The sequence below is a fragment of the Xenopus laevis genome, chromosome 4L, assembly GCF_017654675.1.
Source record: "Xenopus laevis strain J_2021 chromosome 4L, Xenopus_laevis_v10.1, whole genome shotgun sequence".
NCBI classification, from domain to species: Eukaryota; Metazoa; Chordata; class Amphibia; order Anura; family Pipidae; genus Xenopus; species Xenopus laevis.
This window is the reverse complement of record NC_054377.1, coordinates 152,124,617-152,145,168: the sequence shown is the minus strand read 5'-3', so window position 1 is coordinate 152,145,168 and position 20,552 is coordinate 152,124,617. Positions and strand designations below refer to the sequence as shown.

The following is a 20,552-nucleotide window of genomic DNA, read 5'->3' as shown; positions in this document are numbered from 1 at the left end:
AGGGATAATGTACCCCCTACTGTAAATGATAAGGATATGAGAAGTCACTGAGGGGTTGTTCTGTGACCATATAAAGGCACAAGGCTGCAGGCTGAGTTATACAGGGAACTCTGAGTATCACTCATGTATTATAAGGGATAATGTACCCCCTACTGTAAATGATAAGGATATTAGAAGTCACTGAGGGGTTGTTCTGTGACCATATAAAGACACAAGGCTGCAGGCTGAGTTATACAGGGAACTCTGAGTATCACTCATGTATTATAAGGGATAATGTACCCCTACTGTAAATGATAAGGATATTAGAACTCATATATTATAGGGAGTGTATCGGTATTATGGAGCGGCCAACAAAGCCCCCACTTTCTCATTTGCTTATTTGCAGCATTACGGACAGTCGGACATATTTAATGATGTTATGGATGTGATGAACATGGTCTTCACGGCTGTATTTACTGTAGAAATGGTTTTGAAACTCATTGCTTTCAAACCTAAGGTAAGCGCAGAGTTAATGGAAATTAAATAACAAAACACTATTGGGGTTAATTTGGGTTAGGAAACGTTTAATGAATTAGCGAGATTTATAGAAATATCTGTATCCATGAATTGACCCGAGATATAATGGGATTTTATTCTAAACCCTAACAATGGACAGAGAGGAGTTGATAACACACGGGAGGCTCATGGGCTCATGTTCTCTGTCAGTGTTTCTCAGCTGCTGGGGAAGTGAATGAACCAATGAGCTAAAGGGCAGAGAGGAAGTAGAGACATTCATGTGCACCAGGAAATACTGTCCCCTGTGTAAGCACAAAACAAATAAATATGCCTCTATATTAAACAAGGAAATCCTTTTTATTTTCACAACAATATCCCTTTAAATTCCAGCCAAGATAGGCTTGAGGGGTGTCTGAATCCCACACCCATGGGGCATTTATCATATGGACTTCTCCCTAAATTCCCCCTCAATTACACTAGACATTAGAGCCACATTTATCAAGGGTCGAATTTCAAGTTCATGTGAGTTTTTTTAAAACTCCCATAAAGTCGACCAATCGAAATTTATAAAGAAAATCAGATTTTTTCCACTCGGACGAATTGCAACAACCCAAAAACTCAAATCGAATTTGAAACTAATTCGATCATACTCGATTCGAGTTTTTTCTATGAAAAAAACTTGAATGTCAGGAAGGCTGCAAACATCTCCAAATTGATCCCTGGACGTCTTCCATTGACTTCAACAGCAATTCAGCAGGTTTTAGGAGGCAAATAGTCGAATTTGAGTTCTTAAAGGACCAGAGTATGATAAATCTCGAAAAAAAATGAAAAAAACTCGAATCCATAGTCAAATATAACAGTTTTGACCATAGAAAATTCAAAACTTCAAATTTGAATTTTCAATTTGACCCTTGATAAATCTGCCCCTTAGAAAAGGGGAATTTTTAGGGTGGAGGGAATTTCTGAATCCATTAGTGAATGAGGCCCTTGTGCAGAGTTTTTATGTTATATTGAATCTTCTCTAATTTCAGTCCCATAATTAGGGTAATTAATAGAGTCTGACGCTCACTATCATTATGTGTATTATTATCTCATGTCAGATTTGTGTGGCCAAAAAAGAACGATGGCTCGTAAGTGGCTGTGCCGTAGGCGTGTTCTGTACAAGTTTGATTTGCTGTGACTTGTCCCTATGCCATTCGCTCCCCCATCCTCAAATGCATCCGTCTGTCTGTGTCTGTCTGGGAAGGGCCGGAGACATGGGCACTGGGTATAGATATAATAAGAACAAGAATGATTGGACAAGAGTGACAGGTAATCAGATGCCACCAACTGACAAATCCAGCAGCAGATCTTTCCTTTTAAATAGATGACTAATAAATGCTGGCTTCTGATTGGTTGCTTTGGTCGAATAGATGTGTCTCCATCTTGTCCAACTCTCTTCATCTTGCCCTATTGTCTCCATCTTGCCTTACTGTCTCTATCTTGTCCTACTGTCTCCATCTTGTCCTACTGTCTCCATCTTGCCCTATTGCCTTCATCTTGTCCTACTGTCTCCATCGTTTCGTGATGTCTCCATCTTGTCCTACTGTCTCCATCTTGTCCTACTGTCTCCATCTTGCCCTATTGTCTTTATCTTGCCTTACTGTCTTTATCTTGTCCTACTATCTCCATCTATTCCTACTGTCTCCATCTTGCCCTATTTTCTTAATCTTGTCCTACTGTTTCCACCTTGTTCTACTGTCTCCCTCTTGTCCTACTGTCTCCATCCTGCCCTACTGTCTCCATCTTGTCCTAATGTCTCCATCCTGCCATACTGTATCCATCTTGTCCTACTGTCTCCTCTTGTCCTACTGTCTCAATCTTTTCCTGCTGTCTCCATCTTGCCCTACTGTCTCCATCTTGACCTACTGTCTCAAGCTTGCCCTACTGTCTCTATCTTGTCCTACTGCCTCTATCTTGCCCTACTGTCTCCATCTTGCCCTATTGTCTTCATATTGCCCTACTGTCTCTATCTTGTCCTACTGTCTGCATCTTGCCCTATTGTCTTCATATTGCCCTACTGTCTCTATCTTGTCCTACTGTCTGCATCTTGTCCTATTGACTTCATCTTGGCCTACTGTCTCTATCTTGTCCTACTGTCTGCATCTTGTCCTATTGACTTCATCTTGGCCTACTGTCTCTATCTTGCCCAACTGTCTCCATCATGACCTACTGTCTCAATCTTACCTTACTGTCTCCATCTTGCCCTACTGTCTCCATCTTGCTCTACTGTCTCCATCTTGTCCTACTGACTCCATCTTGTCCTATTGTCGCCATCTTGTCCTACTGTCTCCATCTTGCTCTTCTACCATCTGTCTCCTACACAGTATGCCTGGAACTGCTGCTGTCTGCGGCCCCATAATGTGTCAAGAGTCAGTTGCTGTGAATGAGCTGGAAGTTGGATATACCCATGCCATCATCTCTCCAACCAGTTCCTAGATTACCATAATGTGTGTGCTGCTGTGTCCATGTTGTCCCTCCCATGATGCTCTGTTAACCTCCTCCATTTGCCCCGCCTACTCCGCTCAGGGCTACTTTAGCGATGCCTGGAACACTTTTGATTCGCTCATCGTCATGGGCAGCATTGTTGATGTGGTTCTCAGTGAGGCAGAGGTAAGTTCTCACCCGCATCCTCCACTCTTTGTGCTTTTTAGTATTTCACTCATTGTTTCAGGACAAGTCACAGTTTCAAATAAAATCTTTCTTGCGCTGTCGCCTAATCAGAGTCTCATGGTTGGTCATTATATGTAACGCTCTGTTACTGAATTAATACAATGTCTTCATCTCACAGGGGTGTTTGGTTTCACTGCCCCTCCAGTCTGTATAAACTACAATTCCCAGCATCCCCGGCCAACTGCTGATTGGTCGTCTGTAAAAGCTGGAGAGGCAGTGACTTTACCACCCGTCTTTTTCTCTTTCTAACTGAATGCTCTTCTTCTTCTTCTTCCCTCCTCCTTCTGTCCTGCTCCCCGCGGCTGCCCCCCAGCACTATTTCACTGATGCATGGAACACTTTTGATGCCTTAATTGTTGTGGGTAGCGTTGTTGATATTGCCATTACAGAAGTTAACGTAAGTAACCTGCTCACCCCCCGTATCCCTGTGCCCCCCACCCCTTGGCTAACCCTCCCCGTAGTGAATGTGTAACTGTTACTAATGCCGTATGATGTGACAATGTGCCCCCTTATTTTATTATTATTATTATTTATTATTATTACTTATTATTATTATTGTATTTCTCTCTATGTAACATTAGTGCCACTAACACTTCACTTTATGTGGTTTTTACATTAACAATTGTGTTTAATATTTTTCCAGTTGAAATATAAATACAGTGATGTCCTGTGATAGGTCAGATTGAAAAACACAGGCTGATCCTATTTATACTGATTCCCCCCAATATTCACAACTGAAGATTTAATTCAAAATTGGGTGCACAGCTGTTCCACATTAGCCCCTGACAGTTCTTTTAAAGGCACATCCCTGATTTAGCCCAAAGGAAACCCTTCCCCTTTATGTTGAGATTGTCATTCCTGAATAGACACAAACGTGGTGGCACTTTCTGCAGGAAAAAAAGGGATGTAAACCCAAAAATTAAATATTTCCAAATGAAAGAAAATATAATTCTGCCCTTTCTCTTCTCTGCACTGCTTCCTCTGACTCCTGATACAACACAGAACTATAAACCCAGTGAGACTGAGTAATGAATGGATATTGGGAAGTTGTATCAGGAGTCAGAGGCAGCAGTGCAGAGAAGAGAAAGGGACAGACACAATGACAGTTACACAGAACTATAAACCCAGTGAGAATGAGGAATGAATGGATATTGGGAAGTTGTATCAGGAGTCAGAAGCAGCAGTGCAGAGAAAGGGACAGACACAATGACAGTTACACAGAACTATAAACCCAGTGAGAATGAGGAATGAATGGATATTGGGAAGTTGTATCAGGAGTCAGAAGCAGCAGTGCAGAGAAGAGAAAGGGACAGACACAATGACAGTTACACAGAACTATAAACCCAGTGAGAATGAGGAATGAATGGATATTGGGAAGTTGTATCAGGAGTCAGAAGCAGCAGTGCAGAGAAGAGAAAGGGACAGACACAATGACAGTTACACAGAACTATAAACCCAGTGAGAATGAGGAATGAATGGATATTGGGAAGTTGTATCAGGAGTCAGAGGCAGCAGTGCAGAGAAAGGGACAGACACGATGACAGTTACACAGAACTATAAACCCAGTGAGAATGAGGAATGAATGGATATTGGGAAGTTGTATCAGGAGTCAGAAGCAGCAGTGCAGAGAAGAGAAAGGGACAGACACAATGACAGTTACACAGAACTATAAACCCAGTGAGAATGAGGAATGAATGGATATTGGGAAGTTGTATCAGGAGTCAGAAGCAGCAGTGCAGAGAAGAGAAAGGGACAGACACAATGACAGTTACACAGAACTATAAACCCAGTGAGAATGAGGAATGAATGGATATTGGGAAGTTGTATCAGGAGTCAGAAGCAGCAGTGCAGAGAAAGGGACAGACACAATGACAGTTACACAGAACTATAAACCCAGTGAGAATGAGGAATGAATGGATATTGGGAAGTTGTATCAGGAGTCAGAAGCAGCAGTGCAGAGAAGAGAAAGGGACAGACACAATGACAGTTACACAGAACTATAAACCCAGTGAGAATGAGGAATGAATGGATATTGGGAAGTTGTATCAGGAGTCAGAAGCAGCAGTGCAGAGAAGAGAAAGGGACAGACACAATGACAGTTACACAGAACTATAAACCCAGTGAGAATGAGGAATGAATGGATATTGGGAAGTTGTATCAGGAGTCAGAAGCAGCAGTGCAGAGAAAGGGACAGACACAATGACAATTACACAGAACTATAAACCCAGTGAGAATGAGGAATGAATGGATATTGGGAAGTTGTATCAGGAGTCAGAAGCAGCAGTGCAGAGAAGAGAAAGGGACAGACACAATGACAGTTACACAGAACTATAAACCCAGTGAGAATGAGGAATGAATGGATATTGGGAAGTTGTATCAGGAGTCAGAAGCAGCAGTGCAGAGAAGAGAAAGGGACAGACACAATGACAGTTACACAGAACTATAAACCCAGTGAGAATGAGGAATGAATGGATATTGGGAAGTTGTATCAGGAGTCAGAGGTATAAAGAGATATAAAGAGAGAACCAGTAAATATTGACTCCCAGCACCTTCTGGTTGATATTTGGGTTGGTGATTGGAAAGAATAAGCAGATTTATTATTGAATCTGCACAGAAATAAAAATCATGAGCGCCCCCCGCTGGTTTGTTTCACACATACAATTGGGTGCCATTGGTTCTGCACCAACAATGTATTTGAAGGACCTAAATAGGGTGGGGAAATAAAGGAGTTTAAGAAGACAAATGTCAGGGTGGGTTTAGGTTTCAGTCTCATTATCCCAATATACAGAACCCTCCAAATGTGCTCCAGTGGGTTCTGCACTGCTCAGACCCTTCAAATAAGTCTCTATACACAGTCAGACTGGATAGTAACCTTCCCCAGTCTCTCTGTCACTGCTGAGTTCTGAGTTGCACACAGGAGCTAGCACTCACACCAGCCATTCTCCATTCACAGGGTCCATTCACCTGACTTCCACTGAAGTCTTTCTCTTACCCTGGGGTTCTCTCCTCACTGAGGTCTCCCAGCACCAACCCCCAACTCCATCAATTAAAGTCCAAGGAGAACTCAAAACACAATTGTTTTAGACCATTTTCTACATTTCCACAAAGACCAAGTGATTTATATACAGAGAGACTCATACAGATATATGAGCCCCTTTGGCCTGAGTATGGCACCAAATGATCCCCTTCTTGCTAAATAATTGGCGGGTGCAGGTACAAGAACCTGTTGACCTTCTCTTGCCAGGGGAGTATCAGTGAAGTGCCGGGTGTATCTATGGCCCAAGGCTGAGCTGAATAACACACTGGATAGCAGAGAAGGCCAAAAGCACCTCTTACCCCCATACACACCAATCTTTCTTTCTTCTAGGCCCCACCCCTGAATAACCATTCTAAGGCCCCACTCCTAAATAACTATTCCAAAGCCCCACCCCTAAATAACCATTCCAAGGCCCCACCCCTAAATAACCATTCCAAGGCCCCACCATTGAATAACCATTCTAAGGCCCCAACTCTGAATAACCATTCCAAGTCACCACCCCTAAATAACTATTCTAAGCTCCACCCCAAGTCTCAGCTCTAAGGCTCCACCCCAAGTCTCAGTTCTAAGGCTCCACTACAAGTCTCAGTTCTAAAGCTCCTCCCCAAGTCTCAGCTCTAAGGCTCCACCCCAAGTCTCAGCTCTAAGGCTCCACCACAAGTCTCAGTTCTAAAGCTCCTCCCCAAGTCTCAGCTCTAAGGCTCCACCCCAAGTCTCAGCTCTAAGTCTCCACCCCAAGTCTCAGCTCTAAGGCTCCACCACAAGTCTCAGTTCTAAGGCTCCACCCCAAGTCTCAGCTCTAAGGCTCCACCTCAAGTCTCAGCTCTAAGGCTCCACCCTAGGTCTCAGTTCTAAGGCTCCACCACAAGTCTCAGTTCTAAGGCTCCACCCCAAGTCTCAGCTCTAAGGCTCCACCCTAGGTCTCAGTTCTAAGGCTCCACCACAAGTCTCAGTTCTAAGGCTCCACCTCAAGTCTCAGCTCTAAGGCTCCACCCTAGGTCTCAGTTCTAAGGCTCCACCACAAGTCTCAGTTCTAAGGCTCCACCCCAAGTCTCAGCTCTAAGGCTCCACCCCAAGTCTCAGCTCTAAGGCTCCACCCCAAGTCTCAGCTCTAAGACTCCACCATGGATTCCCTGTTCTTCAACTCCATCCCTAAAGATATTTTAACTCCATTATCTCTGTTTCTCTAACGCTTAACCCCCCCCAGATCTATGTTTGACTCCTCCCCTAAATGTTTCTTTCTATTTCTTTCCTTATTGAATGTGTTTGATTGTTTAACAGATACAATGTATTTCTCCAGGATGTCACAATGTTTCCCATTTGACTTGTAATGTTCCCATTTGTCAGATGAATGTTCTGGTGTCAGTTCTGGTTTGTGTATTAGGACTTGATATCCCAGGCCCAGGTTTAATCTTATTAAGAAGCTTTTTACATTAGTTATTGAGACAGTCTGGCGGGACCCCTCTTGCACTTACACATTATTGCTGCTTGGGCTTTAGAGATACAGCTGGGGGAGGGGAAATCCACAACTCATAATGTTGCACTATAACTCCCAGTGTACTTGTTAGGAGGGGCTTTTAATGGAGGGGTTTAACCCCATATGATCTCTGCAAGGCATGGGTAGTTTTGGGCTGTGCATCTTGGACTGGAGCAGTACATTGCCAAATAGAAAACACAAAGCCCTGAAATGGTAGTTTACCTTTAAAGTGGTTGTTCACCTTTAAATTAACTGTTAGTATGATGTAGAGAGGGATATTCTGAGACAATTTGCAATTGGTTTTCATTTTTTTTATTATTTGTAGTTTTTGGCTTATTTAGCTTTTTATTCAGCAGCTCTCCAGTTTGCAATTTCAGCCATCCGGTTGCTAGGCTCCAAATTCCCCTAGCAACCATGCACTGATTTGAATAAGAGACTGGAATATGAATAGGAGAGGCCTGAATAGAAAGATGAGGAATAAAAAGTAACAATAACAATACATTTGTAGCCTTACAGAGCATTTGTTTTTTAGATGGGGTCAGTGACCCCCCTTTGAAAGCTGGAAAGAGTGAGAAGAAAAATGGAAATAATTCAAAAACTATAAAAAATAAACAATGCAGACCAATTGTAAAGATGTTTAGAATTAGCCATACTTAAAGTGAACCACCCCTTTAATACTCTCTGCCCCCCAGACTGAAGGAGTCCATATATATAAATATATTGCCACGCACTTTGTCTTGTTCCGGGCGCAGCCACTAACCAGTCTCCATGTTTATTTTATTTCTAGAAATTTCTGCAGGCAAGTATATCCAGTAACACTGTGTGCCAATGTAACAGCGCCTCCTGCTGGCCATTCTAACTGCCAATCACTCACAGGAACACGCCCCACTCATTCTATTTCATTATTCTATTATTAGAGACCAGGGAAGGTCTGTGTCTCCTAAGTAGGGATGCACTGAATCTACTATTTTGGATTCAGCCAAAACCCCCGAATCTTTTGCGAAAGATTCGGCCGAATACCGAACTGAATCCGAACCCTAATTTGCGTATGCAAATTAGGGATGGAAAGGGATTCTTCCTTGTTTTGTGACAAAAAGTCATGCGATCTCCCTCCCTAATTTGCATATGTAAATTAGGATTTGGATTCAGTTCGGCCGGGCAGAAGGATTCGGCGGAATCCAAATCCTGCTGAAAAGGCCGAATCCCGAACTGAATCCTGGATTCAGTGCATCCCTACTCCTAAGAATACTTGCTATGGGTATGGGATCTGTTATCCGGAACGCTGGTGCCTAATGAGGGGGATATTAATGTTATTGGCACCACAGGAGGATTTCAGCCGGCAGAGAAATGCCCCAAAACTGAATGCTTTGTAGCCTAGAAAGAAACACCAGAGCATTTTTGGGTAAAACATGTGCAGCACCAGTTCTATTGGTATTACTGGTTATAGTAAACGGGAGAAGCAACCGTTGGGAAGTGGCATTGCTGCATTATAGAGCTCTCTGGATAATGGGTTTCCGGATAATAGATCCACTACCTGTACGGGTTAATTAGCTCCTACAAGGTGACTGTCGATTCCAAAGCTTGTAGCACCTCACTGTCTTTCTCACCCAGAATTCTGTTTTATCCTCACACCCCCAATGCAGAACTAACATCACCCCAATATTTCTCTCTGCACAAATATTCTGCTGTGTGAGTGTTTGAGGCAATTCTTCTCTTATTCACGTTAATTGTACACGAAATTTATCTGAACCAGCAGGAATGAACAAAAAACAACAATCCAATTTTGAACCAAGCCCCAAAAAGCGCTGTCCTCTGTGAATAGGGACAATTTAGAGGTGTATTTCAGTAGTAAGTTTATGTTTAGTGCCAGTCAGCGAGCCCCTCGTTTATATCGATTGAACCCCCTGTAGTAGCCATGGCAACAAAGTACATCCCCATAGGCCTGTGCTAAGAGGGTTACATAGGAAACATTGTCATTATGTTAGCTCTGAGGGTGCAGAATGGGGGTGCAGCCTACTATACTGAGAGGAAAGGAAAGGGCTCTAGGGTTCCCCCCTTTAGATTGGCATGGGACTGGCACTTTTGGGGCTCATAACAGAACATATCAGAACTCTGAATCCCAGACTGGCAGTTTTGACCCAAACAGTCATGTGCCGACCCAAGCTCTGCTCTCTATGGCGCGGTTATGTTGTTGGACCAGCTATACTTGCAGTTCAGCAACATCATGCGAGAGACAGTGTGTCCACAGGTTCTTTCTGTTTAGAAGGTGGAACATTTACATCCAAACTCTTCTTGGAGCGGTCCCTGGATCAGTAATGTGCATATACAGTATATATATATATATATATATAAATCTAACTGCCAGTCTGGGTGTGAGACAAGTGATTAGACATTGAGAGCCGGAGTGACAGTTAATTCTGCAGTCTAAACACCAAACTGACAGGCGACGGGTAAACATGTCATTAGACTTAGCTAAATATATCCCAAATATAATGAAATTCAGATTGAAATGAAAATCAGAAGATTATTCTGATAAGCCCTGACGGGGGGGGGGGTCTCCCGGGGAAGTTAAAGGTGAGCTGAGCAGTTGCTTTCTGATTTTTAAAGGGGTCCTAAATTGACTAAATACATAGGTAACTTTTTATCACTGTGGAGCTGCTCTCTGGGTGCTCTGGGTTCATTTAGTATGCAGGCAGCCTGTCCAATGAGAAGCTTCCCTGCCCATCCCAGGAGCCACTGGGAGAAAGCCTCTCGCCTATAATGAAGCGTAGCTAATAGATAGATTCATATATGAGACCTGTTATCCGGGTTGCTTGGGACCTGGGGTTTTCCAGATAACAGATCTTTCTTTAATTTGGATCTTCATTAGGGATGCACCGAATCCACTATTTTGGATTACAAATATAATATTCAGAGCAAGCTCACCAAATTTCGTTGTTGGCTTCTTCCACAGGTATTCTGTGTGTAATACCCAATAGTTCAATGCATTCAGTAGTTTGTGGAACAAATCCAGGGCAGCAACTTGTCTGCAAAGTTCTTTATTGGGAAACTGAGTTACACAACATGTTTCGGTTGTGTGCACTTGATAAAGGGCGTAGGGCCGAAACATGTTGTGTAACTCAGTTTCCCAATAAAGAACTTTGCAGACAAGTTGCTGCCCTGGATTTGTTCCACAAACTACTGAATGCATTGAACTATTTTGGATTAGGCTGAACCCACGAATCCTTCACGAAGGATTTGGCCGAATACCGAACTGAATCCGAATCCTAATTTGTATATGCAAATTAGGGGTGGGAAGTGGAAAACATTTTTACTTCCTTGTTTTGTGACAAAAAGTCACCCATTTTTCCTCTCCGCCCATAATTTGCATATGCAAATTAGGATGCGGCTTCCGTTCGGCCGGGCAGAAGGATTCGGCCGAATCCTGCTGAAAAAGGCAGAATCCTGGCCGAATCCCGAACCGAATCCTGGATTCGGTGCATCCCTAATCTTCATACCTTAAGTCTACTAGAAAATCATGTAAACATTAAATAAAGACAATAGACTGGTTTTGCTTCCAATAAGGATTAATTATATCTTAGTTGGGATCAAGTACAAGCGACTTTTTGTTATTATAGAAAAAAAGGAAATTATTTTTACAAATGTGGATTATTTGGATAAAACTGAGTCTATGGGAGATGGCCATTCTGTAAATCAAAGCTTTCTGGATGGGTTTCCAGATAACGGTTCTTATACCTGTATTGGCTAAGATATTGGCTTGGGGGGCTTATTAGGGGGCAGTTACAAGACTGGGTGCAAAGTTCCAGAAAAAGCGACCACTATCCACCATGTTTTTTGCAGAAGGATAAAATACATTTTTGAGCACCGATTGCACTTGTTCATCTGGGGTCTGGGAGCACATTGTACCCCACGCCTCAATCTGTACCCCGAGCTTTAGAGAGTCGACAAATTCAGGCTAGGGTTGCCACCTCACCACAAACAGAACACATATGAAATCCACAGCCTGCATGGCTAATTAGCAATTCATTTAGATGCACGACTGCACATAAGGGCGCTTCCACAAGCGCGGTTTTTCCTGCGCTCCCCTGCGTTGCGTTTTCTTCTGTTCAGCCGCAGGGGACAATTATTGTGAAGGGGGCTGTACTCACACAGACGCATGTATGCAACGAATGCAGGTTGGGACGCAGCATGTTGCATTTCACCTGAGTTCGACGCATACATGCGTCTGTGTAAGTACAGCCCCCTTCACAATAATTGAATGCGACTACTCCTGCGCTCCCCTGCGGCTGAATGGAAGAAAGCTTAATGCAGGGGAGCGCAGGAAAAACCGCCCGTGTGTAAAAGCCCTTAGGGTTGGAATACACGGATGTTTTCGGCGCGATCCAACGTGCGACAAAACGCCAGCGTCAAATCGCATGCGACGGAAATAAGGTAAGTGAATGCATTGTCAGATGAAGTCGCAGCGTTGATCCGACGCAACACTACTGTCTGATTCAGATGCTGCGCGCTGCGTCTGCATCCGACAGTCGTGTCGCGTCAGATCAACGATCCGACATTTCAATCTCTTTCCTTATTTCCGTCACATGCGATTTGACACTGACGCTTTGTCGCAGCGCGTCGGATCGTGCTGAAAACGTCCTACTCTACTCTATACCCCGCACCTCAATCTGTACCCCAAATTACAGAGAGTCACCAGACTTCAGTCACATGGTAGGAAACAAGTAGAAAAGTGTCATTGACTGTCCCACTATTAGTAAATGAGATCTCGGCCACGTGCTTCGGACTTCAGATGGTTCCGGATTCATGTTCTGTGTCTCTATCTGGTTTATTTTTAGTTGAATGAAGACCCAGTTCCGGGTCATGAACTCGACTAATTGGCGCCGTTCAGCCTGGCTCTGTTAATTAGTGGAGCCCATTATCAGTGCAGCTTTTATGTTGGAGGCAGAACCTTGTCTGATCCACCCTGGGGAAGCTCTCGGTGCTCTCTATACACTCACTTAATTGGGTTTGTCCCTTAATTACATGAACTTCCCATTCTGAGCGATTAGCAGCTGCTAAATTAATAACTTCCTCTTTTGTTACATTATATCAATCACATGACACCTAATCCTCCAATAGAACAGGCTCCAATAAATGGCTTTTATTCCTTAAGCTTTTCCTCCCCGCAGGGCAAATTAACTGATTTCAGTTTTTCTTTATTTAAAATGCAATTTAAATCTTTTTCTTTGAAATTAAAAAAACACTGTAATTTTTTTTTTGCCAAGGCACCAGAAATTGACCCAACTGGGCCACCAACGGTAAGATGTGACTGAGTCCATTGCCTCTCCTCATTCTAATTTTCATCCCAGCAAAATACTAAAGATTTTGCTGATTTACTCAGAATTTGCATTTCTTAGGCGTAATTTCCTTTCTTTTTTTTATACAAATATTCACCTTTGGGAAATTCTGCCGTTTGCTCTGAGCAACTTTCTACTCTAAATTCATGGGAAATTCTGTCATTTACCAAACTTGCCATGTACTAAATGACTAAATGTGTTATTTTTACACTTTATACTGTCATGAGAAAACGTTTTTTTTTTAAACACATCAATTAATAGTGCTGCTCCAGCAGAATTCTGCACTGAAATCCATTTCTCAAAAGAGCAAACAGATTTTTTTATATTCAATTTTGAAATCTGACATGGGGCTAGACATTTTGTCAGTTTCACAGCTGCCCCTGCTCATGTGACTTGTGCCTGCACTTTAGGTGAGAAATGCTTTCTGGCAGGCTGCTGTTTTTCCTTCTTAATGTAACTGAATGTGTCTCAGTGGGACCTGGATTTTACTATTGAGTGTTGTTCTTAGATCTACCAGGCAGTTGTTATCTTGTGTTAGGGAGCTGCTATCTGGTTACCTTCCCATTGTTCTGTTGTTTGGCTTCTGGGGGGAGGGGGAGGGAGGGGGGTGATATCACTCCAACTTGCAGTACAGCATTAAAGAGTGACTGAAGTTTATCAGAGCACAAGTCACATGACTTGGGGCAGCTGGGAAATTGACAATATGTCTAGCCCCATGTCAGATTTCAAAATTGAATATAAAAAAATCTGTTTGCTCTTTTGAGAAATGGATTTCAGTGCAGAATTCTGCTGGAGCAGCACTATTAACTGATTCATTTTGAAAAAAACATTTTTCCCATGACAGTATCCCTTTAAATGATTATCAGTCTTATTCTAACTGGCAGATTTACTAACTTTTTTGTAAATTTCTTTACTGACCGTTCATACGATCTTTATGCAATTTAACAACAAATTCTTTGGTTTTTCAATTTTTTCACCTGCTTTAAGGTGGTTTCATCCATTATATTCCAATAACAAAACGTCGTTTTCCAATATTGCATTAAAATATAAAAATTGCTGATAAATTTTCTCTCAGGAATCACGGTCCTTACAATGGGCATCTATGGGAAAGTCATCTGTGGGGGCACAATATATTGGGTTCTTGCCAGAATAACCTGAATAAAAATACATTGTGCAGTTATTTTTTTTTTCATGATGTCAATGGGAAAATAAAAGGTTCAAATTCAGAAAATTATTTTTCAAACGTTCGTAAATCTGCCCCAAATTGTAAAGGGACTGTTCACCTTTAAATTTGTACGATGTAGAGAGGGATATTCTGAGACAATTTGTAATTGGTTTTCATTTATTATTATTTGTGGTTTTTGAGTTATTTAGCTTTTTATTCAGCAGCTCTCCAGTTGACAGTTTGAAGCCCCTATTTGTGGTCCAGACTTTGCTCATCTCTCTCTTTAGGGGGGTTACAAAGAGCCGGTGACTTTATACTTTGATAAATAAACCCTTTCATGTCCAGCAGCTCCTTCTCCATTAGTTTAAGTCCGTATGCATATTGGCGTTCTTTGGTTTCAGGACTGTCTGGTTGCTCCATTCCTGCTGATGCATTTCCATAGGGGGTGGGGATCGCATGGTTCTGGTTGCCGGCAGTTGCAGCATGTAGCAACATTGATCCAAGGCAGCTCAATGCGCAAACTGATTTCCATGCAGCCGGTCAAATCTGCTGGAAAATGTCTTTTAAAAAATAAGGAATGAGACAGTTGCATGAGAATTATATGCGATACCATCGTGCGGCTGACGCTCAAGTTGCATGCGATTTTCTGAAAGACTGCAGCAACCAAACGCCAATGTGCATGAGGCCACTCCCTTGTTGGACTTTCAGGAACTGATATTGTTTTATAATCAGCAGGAAATATGTTTTTTAATGATTCAGCATAGGTATTCCCCTGTACTAAGCACAATTCAGCAGGAACAGTCCCTAAGTTTGCTCATAGTCTGTACAGAGAGATCCCATAAAACTATGGCAGCATAGGTATTCCCTGTACTAAGCACAATTCAGCAGGAACAGTCCCTAAGTTTGCTCATAGTCTGTACAGAGAGATCCCATAAAACTATGGCAGCATAGGTATTCCCTGTACTAAGCACAATTCAGCAGGAACAGTCCCTAAGTTTGCTCATAGTCTGTACAGAGAGATCCCATAAAACTATGACAGCATAGGTATTCCCTGTACTAAGCACAATTCAGCAGGAACAGTCCCCTAAGTTTGCTCATAGTCTGTACAGAGAGATCCCATAAAACTATGGCAGCATAGGTATTCCCTGTACTAAGCACAATTCAGCAGGAACAGTCCCTAAGTTTGCTCATAGTCTGTACAGAGAGATCCCATAAAACTATGGCAGCATAGGTATTCCCTGTACTAAGCACAATTCAGCAGGAACAGTCCCTAAGTTTGCTCATAGTCTGTACAGAGAGATCCCATAAAACTATGGCAGCATAGGTATTCCCTGTACTAAGCACAATTCAGCAGGAACAGTCCCTAAGTTTGCTCATAGTCTGTACAGAGAGATCCCATAAAACTATGACAGCATAGGTATTCCCTGTACTAAGCACAATTCAGCAGGAACAGTCCCCTAAGTTTGCTCATAGTCTGTACAGAGAGATCCCATAAAACTATGGCAGCATAGGTATTCCCTGTACTAAGCACAATTCAGCAGGAACAGTCCCTAAGTTTGCTCATAGTCTGTACAGAGAGATCCCATAAAACTATGACAGCATAGGTATTCCCTGTACTAAGCACAATTCAGCAGGAACAGTCCCCTAAGTTTGCTCATAGTCTGTACAGAGAGATCCCATAAAACTATGGCAGCATAGGTATTCCTCTGTACTAAGCACAATTCAGCAGGAACAGCCCCTAAGTTTGCTCATAGTCTGTACAGAGAGATCCCATAAAACTATGGCAGCATAGGTATTCCCTGTACTAAGCACAATTCAGCAGGAACAGTCATTGTTGGATTGGCCCACAGGGATACCAGGAAAACTCCCGGTGGGCCCAGGTGCCAGTGGGCCCTCATGCTGCTAAACATTTGGCCTATTTCATGGTCATTCCCTATTTCTATGAGAACAAAGTGGCTAAATAGGTGGAATAATAAATTATAGTGTGTAAAGAAAAGAGACAGGAGAATCAAGGTTGAGTGAGGAGAGGAAGAAAATAGTAATTAGCGTGGGCCCCTGGTCTAAGCTTTTTCGGTGGGTCCCTGGTGTCCCGGTCCGACACTGGGAACAGTTCCCTAGAAATGAATTGAAATAGAGAAATGTATCAAATAGGGCAAGTGATATTGTTACATTTTCCGTGACCAAGAATAGGAGTCGGGGGCAGGGAATCCATTAAGAAACTATAACTCCACGCGGGCAGATATGGTTGTGGTGTTGGCAATGAACATCATGTAAATATTTGCTGTTTTCCCTTTATTTCTTAAAGGTAGAGCCAACTGAACTGTCCCCGACTGGGGATCCAGCGGTAAGATTAGCCCAGCACCCCTCAACTCTTTAACCTCTTTTTGGGGGTCATTTTCCGAAATCATTCCTACTTTAGTACTGAGTCGGTTCTGCAGTGCCAGAGTGACAAAGTAGGGCAGAGATGGCAAACTTGCAACTTCACGACTCTGTGTCCCATCCTGGGGCTGCTGGGAGTTGTAGTTCAAGTCGGTGTGAAGGCTGCGAGTTTGACATCCCTGAGATAATGAGTTGGATGTGCATGTGCCTGTGCTTCACCATTACTGGGCTGGGGGTTTGCAGTGTGTTTTGGGGGTACAAGGGGTTAATCTTCATTCTTTGGCCCCAGTAATTAACCCATTATTGCTGCAGCGATTTCCCCCCCACCATTTGCCTTGAATTTGCCCCATACATTGCAGAGCTCGGAAGACAGCGCCAGGATCTCCATCACATTTTTCCGACTGTTCCGCGTGATGCGATTGGTCAAATTGCTGAGTCGGGGCGAAGGGATCCGGACCTTGTTATGGACCTTCATAAAGTCATTTCAGGTTCTTCAATTCTTATTTTGACATTTGTGTTAACTTGCCCTTTAATAACTAACTATAGAAACCTGCCTTGTTTGCTAATGGCAGCTAATTGGTGACTCAGCAGTCATTAACCCTGTAAAGATTCTCATGCTGTGATTGGCTACGTGCTCTTGCCCTGTGAGCATCCTACTGCTACTATTGGCTGTTGTCTTGTGTAGCCCTGCCCACTTCACAGCTAATGAGCCAATTACAGTAAAGTTCCAGTGAAAGGGCCTTATAATTACATTATACCCCATACATAATGCAGTCACATCTATTCCATAGGTCTCACATACAGTATTGGCATACGCAGCCCCTCCCCCACCCTAGTGGAATACATAGTACTCCCTGCACCCTTCCTTTCCTATACTGCCCAACCTTATTGGTTAATATATATATATAAATATACTAGGGAACTAGTCCTGAGTATACTGACAGCTACACTGGGTATTAGGGTAACACAGAGAGTAAAAAAAGGAGTATTCCTGTATTATCCCTGGGGTTACAGATATAGAATATGCTAAAGTCCTCCCAGTAGTAAATATGTCTCCCCAATTCCTTTCCCCCCTCTAATCTGCTGTTTCTGTCCCGCAGGCGCTGCCATACGTCGCATTACTCATCGCAATGCTCTTCTTTATCTACGCAGTGATCGGCATGCAGGTAACTCATTCCTGGTGCAGCGGATTCTCTGTAGAACAGGCACTTGCCCATCTGTGGTGCAGCAATAGTTAACTCTCAGCTGCCTCAGTCTGTCTGTCGTTCTGTCAGTCTGTCTGTCAGTCTGTCTGTCTGTTAAGGTGGCCATACACGGGCAGATAAAGCTGCCGATATCGGTCGTTTGGACCAATTTGACAGCTTATCTGCCCGTGTATGGGGGCTTCCGACGGGTCTTCCCGATCGATATCTGGCCACGATATCGATCGGGAAGGTTTGATTTTTACCCGACCGACCCGTCGGAGCCGCTTGGTGCATCGTAATTCGATCGTTCGGCCATACGGCCGAACATTCGAATTACCCCTGATATAGCCATGCTGTTTAGTGGCATATCGGGGAAAGATCCGCTCGTTTGGCGATGTCGCCAAACGAGTGGATCTTGGAGTCTATGGCCACCTTTAGTCAGTCTGTCAGTCTGTCTGTCTCTCTGTCTGTCAGTCTGTCTGCATACCTCCCAACTGTCCCTTTTTTGGAGGGACAGTCCCTCTTTTGACAGCTCAACCCGCAGTCCCTCATTTGTACTGGAAAGTCCCTCTTTTCTCTGCACTGAACAGCCAGAAAAAGAAACAAAGTTTCTGACTTAATTGGCTTTTGGCAGAGAGCTAAACACAGTTTACATAACGAGAAATATTTTCAAACTTTCATAACCTGCCAAATTTTGTAAAATTAACATGGTAACAGAAAGGGGCGTGGTTCACTGCACTAATTGCCAAAAAATTTTTTGTCCCTCTTTGTACTTCCAAAATGTTGGGAGGTATGTGTCTGTCAGTCTGTATGTCTGTCTGTCTGTCTCTCTGTCAGTCTGTCTGTCAGTCTGTCTGTCTGTGTGTCTGTCTCTCTGTCTGTCTGCCTGTCAGTCTGTATGTCTGTCTGTCAGTCTGTCTGTCTGTATGTCTGTCTCTCTGTCTGCCTGTCAGTCTGTCTGTCTGTCTGTCTCTCTTTCTGTCAGTCTGTCTGTCAGTCTGTATGTCTGTCTGTCTGTCTCTCTTTCTGTATGTCAGTCTGTCTGTCTGTCTCTCTTTCTGTCAGTCTGTCTGTCAGTCTGTCTGTCAGTCTGTATGTCTGTCTGTCTGTCTGTCTCTCTTTCTGTCAGTCTGTCTGTCAGTCTGTCTGTCAGTCTGTATGTCTGTCTGTCTGTCTCTCTTTCTGTATGTCAGTCTGTCTGTCTCTCTTTCTGTCAGTCTGTCTGTCAGTCTGTCTGTCAGTCTGTATGTCTGTCTGTCTGTCTGTCTCTCTTTCTGTCAGTCTGTCTGTCAGTCTGTCTGTCAGTCTGTCTGTTTGTCTGTCTGTCTCTCTTTCTGTCAGTCTGTCTGTCAGTCTGTATGTCTGTCTCTCTTTCTGTATGTCAGTCTGTCTGTCTCTCTTTCTGTCAGTCTGTCTGTCAGTCTGTATGTCTGTCTCTCTTTCTGTCTGTCAGTCTGTCTGTCTGTCTGTCTGTCAGTGCCGGTGGGCCACAGCCACAGCCATTCTCTATTTTTCAGGTTTTTGGAAAGATCGCAATGCGGGACAACACCCAAATCAACAGGAACAACAACTTCCAGACTTTCTTTCAGGCAGTTTTACTTTTATTCAGGTACCAATGAAACATCAGGAATAGTCACCCCCCAGAAAAGTACTGTCCCCCCCAAATACACATGTGCCCCATGTCAGCCAGTAAATGCAGTTGTGCCTGTTTGTGGGCAGGTGTGCGACGGGGGAGGCCTGGCAGGACATCATGTTGGCGTGTTTGCCCGGGAAACTCTGTGACTCCGATTCCGACTATAACCCGGGCGAGGAGAACACGTGCGGCAGTTACTTTGCGATTCCCTATTTCATCACATTCTACATGCTCTGCGCCTTCCTGGTGAGTCCACTGTCAGCGAACGGGGGAAGAGAATTATATTCACCTCATACTTACCTTGGAAAAATATCAAATGAATGCCTCGTTCAGTTTTAAACTAACTTTGCATATTTTGTATATGAAAGTAAATTCAATTTCCTTGCACTTGGTCTTTCTTCAAAGGAAAACTTGACACCATCAAGTTACTAGGGTCTGTGACCTCAGTAGTCAGAAATCAACTGATTACAGGGCTAAAATATATATATATATATATATATATATATATATATATATATATATATATATATATATATATATATATATATATATATATATATATTGCAGTAGCTTTTTACTATCTATCTGTCATCTATCTCTGAATCTATCTGTCATCTATCTATCTCATCATCGTTCTCTCTACTTCTGTCTGTTATCTATATCATCTGTCAACTATCCATCTAATTATCTATCTATCTATCATCTATCTATCTATCTATTTATCTATCTATCTATCTATCATCTATCTGTCTATCATCTATCTATCTATCTATCTATCTATCTATCATCTATCTATCTATCTATTTATCTATCTATCTATCATCTATCTATCTATCTATCTATCTATCTATCTATCTATTTATCTATCTATCATCTATCTATTATCTATCTATCTATCTATCATCTAAGTTTCTGTCTTTCTTTCTATCTATATATCTCTCTCTATCTGTCTGTCTGTCTATCTATCTATCTATCATCTATCTATCTATTATCTATCTATCTATCTATCATCTATCTATCTATCTATCATCTATCTATCTATCTATCATCTATCTATCTATCTATCTATCTATCTATCTATCTATCATCTATATATCTATCTATCTAATCATCTAAGTATCTTATTTTCAATAT

General features: G+C 42.6%; 1 protein-coding gene across 11 annotated transcripts in view; it reads left to right on the top strand.

Moving 5' to 3' along the window:
- Positions 1–20,552, top strand: part of cacna1d.L (calcium channel, voltage-dependent, L type, alpha 1D subunit L homeolog) — a 162,318-nt gene that overhangs the window by 110,004 nt on the left and 31,762 nt on the right. For 5 of the 11 annotated variants that reach the window (XM_041590973.1, XM_041590972.1, XM_041590971.1 and 2 more), the window contains exons 29-36: positions 386–496; positions 3,521–3,604; positions 12,986–13,018; positions 16,528–16,566; positions 16,961–17,089; positions 17,702–17,767; positions 19,303–19,394; positions 19,505–19,664. In XM_041590973.1, coding sequence (XP_041446907.1) covers positions 386–496; positions 3,521–3,604; positions 12,986–13,018; positions 16,528–16,566; positions 16,961–17,089; positions 17,702–17,767; positions 19,303–19,394; positions 19,505–19,664 — 714 coding nt within the window. The remainder of the gene's footprint in view (positions 1–385; positions 497–3,520; positions 3,605–12,985; positions 13,019–16,527; positions 16,567–16,960; positions 17,090–17,701; positions 17,768–19,302; positions 19,395–19,504; positions 19,665–20,552) is intronic. The other 6 variants (XM_041590979.1, XM_041590980.1, XM_041590978.1 and 3 more) reach the window with 3 other exon arrangements.